At 41.5% G+C, this 13,982-nt stretch overlaps 1 protein-coding gene across 4 annotated transcripts in view; it reads left to right on the forward strand.

The window, feature by feature from the left end:
- Positions 1–13,982, forward strand: part of nisch (nischarin) — a 61,768-nt gene that overhangs the window by 27,342 nt on the left and 20,444 nt on the right. For 3 of the 4 annotated variants that reach the window (XM_070895410.1, XM_070895409.1, XM_070895411.1), the window contains 6 exons: positions 976–1,044; positions 3,343–3,528; positions 7,242–7,370; positions 8,111–8,224; positions 8,728–8,836; positions 13,181–13,302. In XM_070895410.1, coding sequence (XP_070751511.1) covers positions 976–1,044; positions 3,343–3,528; positions 7,242–7,370; positions 8,111–8,224; positions 8,728–8,836; positions 13,181–13,302 — 729 coding nt within the window. Of the gene's footprint in view, positions 1–975; positions 1,045–3,342; positions 3,529–7,241; positions 7,371–8,110; positions 8,225–8,727; positions 8,845–13,180; positions 13,303–13,982 lie in introns of those variants that run through there. The other variant, XM_070895413.1, reaches the window with a different exon arrangement.

Here is a 13,982-nt window from a genome sequence, read left to right on the forward strand (position 1 = left end):
CCCTTCCCCCCCCTCTCTGGTCGCGCTCTTCCCTTCCCCCCCCTCTCTGGTCGCGCTCTTCCCTTCCCCCCCCTCTCTGGTCGCGCTCTTTCCTTTCCCCCCCTCTCTGGTCGCGCTCTTTCCTTTCCCCCCCTCTCTGGTCGCGCTCTTTTCTTTCCCTCCCCCCCCCCCCCCAGTCAGCTGGAGGGGGAGGGGGGTGAGACGGAACAGGAGGCTCTACGCGGGGGGTCGTAACAGGAGGCTGAGCTACTGCACATGTGCGCACACTCTAGCGCGCATGTGCAGAGGTCCCACCACTGTTTTCAGCGCCAGGACCTGGCTCCGCCCCCAACCCCTTGTGCTGCGTTACGCCTCGGCCGAAGACCTCCTGAGGAGCTCGGAGAATTAGAAGGTACGTTTTCGGCGTCCTTTTTATTCTAGAAAGTTGCGTACCTTATGGAGGTGCGTCGTTTTTACAGGGCGCGTAAACTTTGGCCCAGTATGTAATGGTATTTTTTTTCCCTTTTTGGCCCCCCCCCACCCCAAAAAAAAATCAAAATTGCTAGCCCCTTTCATCCCTGTTGCCAAAATATTTTCTCACCTGCCGACCAGCACACTTATAAACCTGAAGATTTTTAGGTGTTCCGGTGGGGGAACTTCTTTGTGGCAATAGCGAACAGGCTGAAGACGTGCTCGCGGGAATTTACTAATACCATTCTAACGACTGGTTAGCAGGTACCCTTCAATACCTTGGTATGATCAGTCCTCTTGACTTTTTCCCAGTGGAGAAATGCCTGGCTTCAACTTCACTCCATCCAATTAATGCATTCCTAATGGCAGAAACTAGCTATGTCAGAGTTTGCATGCACTACAACATAGTAGTGTGTTGCATATTTTATGTTTGCTTTTTTGAATTCAGTAGATCCTATTGCTTTTTTATCCAATGTTGCGGCGAATCAATTTTATTATTGAAAAGTATTGTGTATTTGTTTACAGAAATTAATACCGAAAGTAGAATTTCTGGATCTCAGTTACAATGAAATAGCAGTAATGGAGAATTTACAGGTAGGAGGGTTACTGAAATGTTGGGTATTGTGTAGAACATGACTTCTTTGCCAAATGCCAAAACTACTAATTACTCCTTACTCCTGAACAAAGTTAACAACCAATATTGTCAGTGGATTGTTTTATTAGCGGTCAATCTGTACTGTTTAGTAGTCAACGACAGGCGATTTCCATTTTGATGAAGGCTTCTGAAAAGAAGTGCAGCAACAACTTGTATTTTTACAACACCTTTTTAATGTAGAAAGTCTTCCCAAGTGCTTCACATTGGTGCAAGGAACAAGCCAAAGAAGGCGATAAACTGAATGGGTAACCAAAAGCTTGGAAAAAGAGTTTGATTTTAAGGGCAACCTTACAGGAAGAACAGGGAGGTGGAGAGATGGAGCGGTTTCTGGAAGGAATAGGGGCCATAGGGGAATTTAAGAACGAGGGTAAGAATATTAAATGTGAGGAACTGAGGACTGGGAGCTAATGTCGACTCTTGAGAGATGGTATAGGCAGCAGAATTTTGGATGAACTGAAGTTTGAGGGTGGCAAGCAAGTGCTTAGCAGAAAACCAAAGATCATTCCGCATGATGGGAATCAATGAGAACAAATCCGAGCTAGCCCAGCATAGACTGAAAAATCCCAGCGGAGCAGCAGAAGCTGAGCACGCAGAAGCAAACCAGGTAGTAGAATGAAGTCATTTCATGAGCACAGTGCATCTCTGCTTCTTGGATCATTGCGTTTTTAGTGCAGTGGATGTTCAGTACGTGGATTTTCAAAAGAATTTTCATAGAGTGCTGCATAGGAAGCTTGTTAAAGCACACTGTTCTGAAGTCAATGCGACGCATGGTTTGGAAGTTTGTTTATGGCCATTTAACTGAGTCGTGGTTAATGGATGTTTTTTGGATTGGGGGTTGTAAATAGTAGTGCCCCGCAGGGGTGGGTGTTGGGATCATTGATTTTCTCAGTATAAAAATGAACTGAATTTGTGTATAGGGGTGCCGTATCAATTGTTTCTGTTGAGAGGACTGTTGGCAATATAGATTGTTAGATTGGGCAGATGTTGGATGAAAGTTAACGCAGAGAAATGTATTTTGGGTGGAAAAATATGTACAGTAAATGGTAAATTTTCAGAGATTTGGGGGTTTAGGTAGTCAAATCTTTAAAAGTGGGAGGGAAAGTTGCTAAAGCTGCTTTTATTTCTTTTAAAATCCCCCCTTCCCCACCCCCAAGATCCACTGAATCATAAGAAAGGCAAGGACTTGCATTTATATAACTCCATTCACAAACTTGTGTGCCAAAGTACAATACAGCCAATGAAGTATGTTTGAAGTGTAGTCACCGTTTTAATATAGGGAAATGCGGCAACCTATTAGTGCACAGCAAGAGCCCACAAGCAGCAATGAGAGATATGAGCAGGAAATATGTTTCAATTATGTTGGTTGAGGCATACATGCTGTTTTCTTTGAATGCCATGGGATTCTTTATGGCCACTTTAGGAGGCAGACAGGGCTTTGGAGATGTATCTGAAGAGTTCCAGGCAAATACACTTTACTGTTAATGGTCCTAATTTTGTAGGCAAGTATTGATGTTGTAAATTAATCACATTGTTGTAGTTAATTAGCTCTTGTGTGATTTCTTTATCTTCCCAGTTACACACTGCTGCAGTTTTAATTTTGTAACGCACTAGAGAGCATTGTTTCTTTACTGTTTATAGAAATCAGATTTGTTTAAATCAAAAGTTTATTAATCACACTGGAAATCTCCTCGTGTTGCCCACAGTAATTCAAAGAATTAAAAAAAATAGTTGTTGTAGTTTTCTTTGCAGTATGAGACAAAATGGTTTGTGGTAGCAAATTATTTTGTAGAAGTGTAGGAGTAATTAAGTGGGCAGAAGGAGTGAGGAATTGTAGGGTTGTGAGTACTTGTAAGGATGTTTGGGGGAAGGAATGACGACTCAGTAATTGAGATGAAGGGAGAGGGTAGTGAGTTGCTGATGGATGGAGGAATGACGGTACTGAGTATTTTATGGCATTTGGGGTAATAAGGACGATGGATAAGTGATCTGAGTTTGATTTTTGACAGGTTAGTTTACAAGGAAAGTAAGTGCCATAATGAGAGAGAAGTGTGACAACAGGAAGCATGTGAGATCAGTTTTGCAATATAACTGGTCACTGTGTCCTTGATATTTTAGCTACTCAAGCTAACTGCAGTGCCACTAAATCCATATGTTTTCTGTATAGTTTAGTAATCCAATCCTCTTGCTTGCTTAATCTCATTCTAATCTTGTTCCTTTGTGGTTTTCTTTGTTTTCAGCATCTGTATAATCTCATTCATTTGGATTTGTCGTACAACAAGCTCACATTATTGCAAGGTGTTCATACAAAACTTGGAAACATCAAAACTTTGAATTTGTCAGGAAACCAATTGGAAAGTCTGTCTGGTCTTAACAAACTTTACTCATTAGTTAACCTGGATCTCAGCAACAATAAAGTATTGCAGGTAATTTTTCATGTTTGCTGGGCACTCTAAGTTTGAAAAAAATGCATAGTTTTGTTAAACACATTGGCCCAAAAATTCCAGTCAGAGGCTTCCTGCGGGCAATTGCCTTCTGACTGTAGATGTTTTACGAATCTACCCGGTGGTCTAGGAGGCACCCTCTTCCCGCACTGCAAAGCGCACTCCTGTCCGGAGGGTTCCCTTGCAGAAGATGCAGTCACGTGTGACTGCTCAGCCAATCAGATAGGTAGTCCACAGGTTCCTATTAATAACACTGAGACTTGTGTATTTAAGAGTTCTCAGTGCTATTAATGGGGGGAAAAAACAAACATACACAAATAAAAAAAATAAAAAAACAGACCTCACATAATTGAAATTAAAGTTAATAAATGCCTTAGACAAAAACAATATACGATTTTTTTAAATGTTTTGTAATTTGGTTTAAAAATAAACTTGCCTTAGTGGGCAGAGTTTTTAACAATACAATGTGTTTATTTTATTTAATTTTATTGTGTTTGTGTGTTTTTAAACACTTGCGCCTGTAAAAGTAGGCTATGCACCTGCTTTTTCAGGTGCAAGATTTTTGAGGACATTTGCTGGGCAAGCTATGCGTAAATCCCACAATCTTGCCCGTGCAATTGTCCTCGCTCCCGATCTGTCTACGATCTGTCATGCTCCAACCGGTTTTCAACGCATGCACATTGCATGCTGAAAACCGGCTTTTCCAATGCCTACCCGGGTCCGTAGAAACTTCGTACGGGCCCGGGGCGTTGGAATTTCCAGGCCAATAAAACACTGGTTAGGTCTCAGCTGGAGTATCGTGTTGAGTTTCGGGCACCACACTTTGGAAAGGATGTCAAAACCTTGGAAAGGGTGCAGAAGAGATTTACTAGTATGGTACCAGGGATGAGGAACTTCAGTTATGTGGAGAGATGAGAATGGCTGGGGTTCTCCTTCGAGCAGAGGTTAAGAGGATCAAAGAGAAAGTTATTATTTAAATAGAGAAAGATTGCAAAGTGCCACGGTGCAGCGGGACCTGGGGGTACTTGTGCATGAAACACAAAAGGATAGTATGCAGGTACAGCAAGTGACCAGGAAGGTCAATGGTATCTTGGCCTTTATTGCAAAGGGGATGGAGTATAAAAGCAGGGAATTCTTACTACAGTTATACAGGGTATTGGTGAGGCCACGCCTGGAATACTGCATGCAGTTTTGGTTTCCATATTTACGAAAGGATATACTTGCTTTGGAGGCAGTTCAGAGAAGGTTCACTAGGTTGATTCCAGAGATGAGGGGGTTGACTTATGAGGAAAGGTTGAGTAGGTTGAGCCTCTACTCATTGGAATTCAGAAGAATGAGGGGTGATCTTATCGAAACGTATAAGATTATGAGGGGGTTTGACAAGGTGGATGCAGAGAGGATGTTTCCACAGATGGGGGAGACTAGAACTAGAGGGCATGATCTTAGAATAAGAGGCTGCCCATTTAAAAGAGATGAGAAATGTTTCCTTCTGGGGGTTGTAAATCTGTGGAATTCGCTGCCTCAGAGCTGTGAAAGCTGGGACATTGAATAAATTTAAGACAGAAATCGACAATTTCTTAAACGATAAGGGGTTATGGGGAGCGGGTGAGAAAGTGGAGCTGAGTCAATGATCAGATCAGCCATGATCTTATTGAATGGCGGAGCAGGCTCGAGGGGCCGTATGGCCTACTCCTGTTCCTATTTCTTATGTTCTTATGATCGAGGTATACAAACTATGACTGGTTTTGATGAGAGTAAATAAGGAGAATCTATTTCCAGTGGCAGAAGGGTCAGTAACCAGAGGACACAGATTTAAGGTGATTGGCAAAAGAGCCAGAAGCGACACGAAGGAAAAATTTTTTTTTTTACACAACAAGTTGTCGTGATCTGCAGTGCACTAACTGAAGGGGTGATGGAAGCGGATTTAATAGTAACATTCAAAAGGGAATTTGATAAATACTGGAAAAGATTTAACAGGGCTATGACGAAAGAGCAGAGCAGTGGGATTAATTGGATAGCTCTACCACAGGCATGATGGGCCGAAGGGGCTCCTGTGCAGTGTCATTCTATGATTTTCTAAATTTATAGCCATGGGATTTTGTCATTCCTAGAATTAAGATAAAAAGCTGATTAAGTCACTGAAATAGGACATTTTCTGAAATTTGTATTCCGTGAGATTTTTAGCACTTTTTCCTGAGATCTTTATTAATAGGAGTAAATGAGAACCCATTAAGTGGTGGTATCAAGAGCAAGGGGATATAGGGGGCAAAACTGCCCCACTTTATAGCACCTCGGGGCACCACCTTTTATTGCCCAACGATGCTGGTGCGGGTGGATGTCAACGCCAGCGTCATGGGTTGCGAAGATGGATCTCGGGGTGTTGATTAAAGAGGAAAGTGCCCTGGGCCCCCATCTTTTTTTTGTCGGCTGACTCTCTGGTCAGCTCGACGATGGCGGCCCCAGCGTGGTCCGTGCTGCCATCGTGCAGCCCGGCTTGCGTGCCAGGCTGCTAGTCTGGTCGCACGCTGCCCTGGTGGCCCAGTGGCGGCCGTGCAGAGTGCGTAGGGCCCCTCCCCCTTCCCCCCCCCCCCCCTTTTAATTGAAGGGGAGAGGTGTTGAACTGGGTCAGCGCTACGTGGAAAATCCGCATAGCATTTGAATTACCGCCCTAGTAGTGCCAGAGATTGCGCTCCGCTTCCTTTGAGGGATGGTAAGCCCAATTCAGTGTAAGGGAGGAGAGAGAGGGGGTTGCTCGTCGATGAGCCGTTCGGGTCTCCGCGCTGGGCCCCGCCACCGTGGAGGAGTTCCTTGTCAGGCCCGAGGTAGGTGGGGTCGGGTATCCGAGGTAAAGGGGAGGGGGGGGGTCGGGGCGGGCGAAGTCGGTTCACCGAGGCAGGGGAAGTCCGGATATCGGAACGTTTCCAGACGACCCCACCACGGATCGCCCCAGTGTCCGGATTCCGGAACATTCTGGATTCCGGAACTCTGGATTTTGGAGGTCGAACCTGTGTGTGTGGTTTTATATATATATATATATAAATATATAAAAACAAAGAAATTTAAGTCTGCCAAACAGAATAAAAATGGCTGCTAACAATTCAGTAAAATAAATAGGGTTGTCTCATAAATGTATGGGTTCAATATATTTCTAATAATCTGCCATTTCTTTCCTTGGTGGCCTTGGGTTTTAGGCTTCTAGTGTACTTGACTTTTACAAATGAGATTTTCATTTATATATTTCATAGATAAATAGTCAGTTTTGACAGATGCCTTGTTGAATTCACAGATAAGGCAGCAAGTTTCATATTGATCACCTGAATTCTCAATGTGACTTAGCTGCTGGAAAGTGTTCTTCTGTGTCATCCTGCTAATCTGTCCACTTCCATTGCCATGCAGTGCTCTATCCAGTAACCCGAGACATCTAGTTAAGGGAAAAACCTTGACCATTTTGAATGTTGAGTCATATTCAGCCCTGCTATGTTCTGCATAGAGAGAGTCTTGGTGCTGTACTGATAAAACTGCTTTCCTATTCAATGACTAAATTTAGCTTTATGTAGCTTTTCTACACTGAATTTGATATTACATCTGTGTGTTGCTTTGTGAGGCCTGATGCTTATAAGCTTGGCTGTCTACAGCAGAAATATGTGATTCTGTAAAATGTACGAGATGTCTTGACATAAGGTAAACCTTTACAGATTGAAGAAATCAAAAACATTGGGAGCCTACCATGCCTGGAGAAGGTCATTCTAAGTAACAACCCCCTGAGCATCATCCCTGATTACAGAACAAAAGTGCTTGCACAGTTTGGGGATCGAGCCTCCGAGGTAACATTGAGATAGTAGCCGTTGTAGGAGTGGAAAATAGAGATGTGATACATTTTCAAATCTACTCTCCATAATTATTTGTGGACTGTCCTATTGACATGTCAATAAAATATTGAATATTTGAAACTTAAGCATTTTATGACCATTTTAAAACCTAAAGTGCATTGATACCTGTAAATATTGGCTTGGGAAAAATGCATTTTTTTTTTAAAGCACATCTAGCACATTTGTGTTATCTTTTAATGAAATTTATCAGAAATCATTTTTGCCACCCATTTGAATTTTGTAGATACTGGAGTTTATATAACCTTGTAGTAATCCTGTGTAAAGCTGATCAATTTTCAGAGACTAAAACTAAGAGTCATAGGATGATATAACTTGGCAGTAGAATTACTACGGCATACCTTCGCCTACGATCAAAAATTGTGCTGGTGCTGTTCACCGAATAATGAAATTTGAGATGTGAGACTTGTATTTTTGAAATGTTGGGTATTAAAACACAAGTATTTATCTTTGTTTTATGAAACTGTACATGATGCTGTAAAGCTGGTCAGGATCTTTCGCACTCCTGGCTACAAGCTTAATTTTTAATTTGAGGGTACAGTTTCTTGGTTTCAGTATTACAATATCTAAAATTAAATTGCTACTTTTGCATCTTCATTAATCTCTCCAAGCCCATGTTACCACGAAATGCTGCCTGAAATCCTTCAAGGGTTTACTTGCTTTTGTGCATCTTGTAGGTCTGTTTGGATAGTACTGTTACAACAGAAAAGGAACTTGATACAGTTGAGGTGCTAAAGGCAATTCAGAAAGCCAAAGAAGCAAAAGATCGAATGAATAATACAGATAAAAAGGTGAGACTGCAGTAATAAAACTTGTTTCTAAGTTCGGCTTTGTAATTAATCCTGCTGGCATTTAATGTTTTGAATGGCCAGTACTGAGATACCATCCACTATAAAGATTAGGATCCTGGCTAGAGGTACTCTGCATTACATCATGAATTTTGCACAGTTATATTGTGACTGGCTTTCCTCCCTGATGGAGTGCATAATCGGTGAGTAATCAGCATGGGACATTTTAGATGGATTTGATATCCTTCAGTTTGCAGTTGCTAAGCAAGAAATCAAATTGTTTTTTATGCCTAATATTGAATTTAGTTATCCATAATCTAAACTGTAATTCTCTAAATAATGGAATTTAGCTTATAAAATGCTTTTGATGGGTGGGAGGGAAATACTTGTTTCAGGATCTGTTAGCACTTTCTTTTCTTTCTTTTCCTGCTGAAATTAGTACTCCGACTCTGCTACATTAAACTTGGCATTGTCTGTTGTCTTAAATAAGTACGTTTTTTTGTTAGATCAGTGAGGAGTCCAGACTCGCTGCTCCAGGGTCAAAACCCAGCTACGCTTCTAACGCTGCTTGTCCTTCCTCTCCTCTGCTACACCATGCTGCCAGCTCCAGCCAAGGTAATCATGTATGTATCGGGCTGCTGGTGTGGGCCATTTTTAGTTCTGATGCTTGCTTGTCTGCATTGCTGTGTGTGTGCACATAAAAGGGACAGACCGCTACCATTTTCTAACTGGTACAAAAAATATTCCAGCTGCAGGTATTGTACCAAACGCTTCTAGGTTCCTTTTAAAGGCTACTTGCATTAATGAATACCCGAAGGGTCTAGATTAGTTTGTGGTGGTCATAATTTATCCCATTTTGTCTAGAAATATTTTGCTAGGCTCTGCTTCCATCTCTCAGCATTCTATTCAGGAGCTTGGTAAATAGGTTCCTTGTGCCTTTAATACCTAAAATGGCTGATGTACCATTTTGAGAAACTTTCCTATCTCTCAAGCAGCTGAACTTGTACTTCTTTTTAAAATGTGCATGGCAAGCAGGTAAATGTGTCTTGTAACTCAGTGCTGTAAATGTAGTTGTGTAAATCAAGTAAGCTAATTTCCCATGCAGCCTACCGTTGTGTGTTACTTTAGTCTTCTAAAACCATCAATATACTGTTAATGTTGACTATTTGGCCTAGGAATGATTTTGGATCATTTTGCGAGCTGAATTTAACTTAATAGTATCTTAGAAGAGGTTAAATCAGCTTTTGAGAATGACGGTAAGATTCGGATGAAGCGTGTGACCAGAATGGTGGTTCTCACATATCACATCATTTTAAGGCGATCAAGTAAATGTTCACACAATATATTGGAATAGCTTTATTCATGAGAGCTCAGCAGGGTGCTCATGGGTTTAATTAACACTTTGGTTAGCCAATCGTGGCTATGGAGAGCTGGGGTATGGTCGCAGATCAAGTCTTTGGCTTCCTGTCTAACTGGATCAAATTGACAATTCTGCAGAGAACGGCTATGGAAGACAGATACAGAACCCTCTGCTAAGGCTGGTATGACTAATTTGTGATTTTCTATCCAGAAAAAATGAAGTTAGAATCATAATTATAGAATTATACAGCACAGAATATGGCCATTTGACCCATCGTGCCTATGCTGGCTCTTTGAAAGAATTATCAATTAGTCCCATTTCCCTGCTCTTCCCCATTAGCCCTGCAACTTTTTCCATTTTTCAGTTGTATATCCAATTCCCTTTTTTTAAAGTTACTATTAACTATGCTTCCACCATCTTTTCAGTCATAACGATTAACTGCATAACAACAATTATCCTCATCCCCCGCCTTTGGTTCTTTTGCCAATTACCATAAATCCGTGTCCTCTGGTTACTGACCCTTCTATCAGTGGAACAGTTGTGCTCTATCTACTCTCAAAACTCATCATTTTGAACCTCTATTAAATTTCCCCTTAACTTTCTCTGCTTTAAAGAGAACAGTCCCAGATCCGCTAGTTTGTCCACTAACTGGAATGGTATAGCTTACTTTATTTTCTGTTATCTGGAGCTTTATGATTCTTTTGGCCGAGGAATGATTCTGTTTGTTATTTATTTTTAAAAAAACACCAGCTCATTGGCTTACAGATGACCATGTCTCACTAAAGTGTTCATCAGTCTACCTAACAACAGATAGAAGAAATGCTTGTGGGGTCACATGTAAAATTACACTCCATGATGGGGCCCAAGTTTCAACTGGATTTGCTCCTATTTTTTTTTTGGAGCAACTAGGTTTTTTTGGAGTATCCTAGAAATTGCAATTCTCCACATTTAGTTTGCTCCAGTTCTAGTGAGTTAGTTTAGTTTTGTTTTAGTACAATTTTTTTTTCAAAAGGGGGCATGTCCAGTCACTTGCACCTGTTTTGCAAGTTTAGATTGCGAAAAGTTACACCAAACTGACTTCAAACGGAGTAAGTGTCCACTTTTGTACGCCATGAAAAACCTTGTGTAGAGTTAAGAAATCAGCGCAGCTAGCCAGAGATTGGGGGGGGGGGGAAGAAGAGAGAGCACTAAACACCTTCACTTTTTTTAAAATAAAGAACCATCAATAATCAATCAATAAATCAATGAATAAAAATTAAATAAAATAATAAATCAATAAATAAGAAAGTAAAAGTTCCTACCTCACCTACCCGTTCGGGAGCACCAGGAGCCCTCCAGCTGCGCACACGCAGCCCATACAGGCAGGCAGCAAGCAGCGGCAGGCCACTCGGCCAGGGATAGGGTCGTGTCGGACAGTCCCAAGGAACACTCGATGGCCTCAGTCAGTGAGAGCAATCGATATCTTCCTTCTTGATGGTCACTTTTGCCGGTTCCTTCTCCCTTTCTTGTTTGCCATCTCCAGGTCCGAGCTCAGGATCTCCTTTTCCTCCGCATAGTCGGTCACCCGCTCCAGGAACCCATTCGGCCAGGGCTAGAGGCGGCGTGCGTGCTTCGTGCCCCTCCCACACAGCCTGCAGCACACGTGCACAGAATCTGGGGGCCAGGAGCTACTGCGCATGCACGCAGACTCCACTGCGCATGCGCGCAGCTGCCGGCAGTCTTTTAGGCACAGGGCTATAGCTCTGCCCCCCCCTCTGTTGCTGCTGCGCTGTGCCGAGACCACACGAGACCTCATGAAAGTCAAGAATAGCAAGGTAGGAAACGGGCGAGCTTTTTATTCCAGAAATTCGCCGGATCTCTGGTGCGCCGTTCTAATCCTCAATTGAAACTTGGGCCCCATATCTGGTTCACGTAATGAAAGCTTTCATTGTCGTGTTATTGCATGACTAGATATTGGGCAATTAAGGTAAACTCATGGATTGTAGGGATGCTGGATCTGCTTACAGGAATGCTGAACACAAAAGAATATCTGATGCAGACCTGAAATTTGTAACTGTTTAAAATTTTGGTTTTAGCAGTCACTACATCCAAGCAATAGTGGAACTGTTCAGTGTATATCTCCAATATACAGCTTCTTAATTGCACTACATATAAGCTGCATTTATTGGGGTGTGTGTGTGTACTCTTCTGACTATCTGAGACACGTTGCATTAGAGAAAGTACTGACTCTTGAATATGTTGTGATTATTTGGGGGCATTTTATGTGCTCTTTAACCTGGAAGAAACAGAATCAAAATACCTTTTTGATGGCTTTCTGATCAATTCAGTTTCAGATTCAGTTCTTCGGCTATACACGTAGTTTATCCTGTATTCCATGTAATACTTGCTATACATTATGACCATGTTTGTGTCTGTCATGCAGTCATTATTTAAGTCTTAACTTCTGATGATTATAACTGAGTTTTAATGTCTTTTCATCCAACAGAAATTTTCTGGTCTAACATTGTTATTTTGAGAAGTGGAGATTGTCACAAACTGGTTTGTTTTTAAAAAAAAACACGTTGGCTTTAATTAGGATAGAATATTTTGATGATTTTCTGGAATACGATGTTTGCATTATCTTGTGCATTTTTCATGATTTAGATACACAATATAAATTGTGAAAATAAATTGATACTTCTATTTATTTTTTAAAAAGCTGAAAATGATGGTTTCTAAGATTTTACAAGACTTTTCCCCACATTGTGCTATTCCTTTCCCCCCGCCCCCCCAATGCCAGACTTCCAGTCAGAGAGAAGGAGTTTGAATCTTACACCTGAATAGCATCTTCTGGATTGGTAAAGTGCTCCCTTCTGATGCGAGGGAAACCTGGCTCCATGCTTCCCAGTTTGATACAATGACTTTCTTAGTAGTTGCTGCTGAGAATTTTGTGATTCCAACTCTGGTGAAGGAAGATTGATGGCAATTTATCCTACTTTAAAAAGTTTTACTCTGCTGGAGTGTGGGGTTCCACAGGTGCAAGCTTCCTCCGGTACATTGCTTCAATGGCCGTTATTTGTGTGTGCCTGAACAGTGAATATTGAAAGGTTATTTATTTGCAGGGGTGTCACAGTTGAGCCTAATTTTTGGTTTGTATCTACAAACGTGCGCCTCAGCAGTGTTCACCAAGATGTTGCTTTTAAAAAGCATTGTTTTGTTCTTGCTGGCCCAGTGGCAGTTGGTAAACTGTAGTAGAAGAAAGGAAGACTTATATTTACAGCTACCATGTAGAGCCATTGGTAGAGTATTCATTCCAGTTTTAAATCAGCAAGGTTAAACCAATGCATTTAATTCATTGCAGGCCCGTAAAGGTTATAGGGCATTACTGTTATTTTTGCATTAGCTAGTAAAACTTAAATATTTGCATTATGTTACCAAATCTTGTGACCAAGCTCATTCATTATATTTTAAGTACCATTTCAGAATGCAATGGCACAGCCAAGAAAAGCCCTCCAGTAATATGATAAAAGGAAACATTTGATGCTTGTTGGCCATGCATCCAATCTGTGATTCCAATGTTGCTATTAATGAATAATTCCAGATTTTCACTCCTATTGCAGAAATAAGTACTAAATCAGCCCTAACCAGCAATCTACATCAAAATGATAGTTTGACTCCTATGACTTCTATAATTACCCAGGGATGCTCTGACACAGCAAATATATGTGAAACCAAGAACAAGGTAATGTTATTGTCCATTTCAAAGTGGCTAACTGATAAAAATTGAAAACTGCTACAATTATTATGTTTTTTTTAATGTAATTGCTTTATGCAGTGGAAATGCATGTCTTCCATCTATTAATTCCCCTGAAATCCCCGCACTTGAAGATAGGCCCAGATTTTACAGGGCCTATGACTACGTGTGCACAGCATACGCCATCTTGAGTGCCCCGCAAGTTCCGGGTTTCCGCATGCATGAAAATCCAGAACTTGCAATCTGTCAAGTTTCTCCTTGACACATCGTACCCATCCTCTACAAATTCACTTTCGCTAGTGCAGAGTTGTGCAATTTGCCTCCGACTGCAATTTCCAGGCTAATATTTTAGCCTTGGAGCGGGTGCAGTGCTGATATACCAGGGTGAAGAGGAGTATTTCCTCGAGTATATAAAGATTAAGGGGTGATATAATTGAGATGTTTAAGACTTGATTGGGTAGAAGGGTAGATGTAAAAAAAACTATTTCCTCTCGTGGCAGAGTCCAGAACAAGGGGGCATATCCTTGAAATTAGAGTTGGGCCATTTAGGGGTGAGGTTGGGAAGTATTTCTTCACACAAGGGTAGTGGAAATCTGGAACACTCCTCTTTTTTCCCCCCCCCCCCTCCCAAAAAAAAAAAGCTTTTAGGCTAGGCCAAATTGAACATT

The sequence above is a fragment of the Pristiophorus japonicus genome, chromosome 12 (genome assembly GCF_044704955.1).
Source record: "Pristiophorus japonicus isolate sPriJap1 chromosome 12, sPriJap1.hap1, whole genome shotgun sequence".
NCBI lineage: Eukaryota > Metazoa > Chordata > Chondrichthyes > Pristiophoridae > Pristiophorus > Pristiophorus japonicus.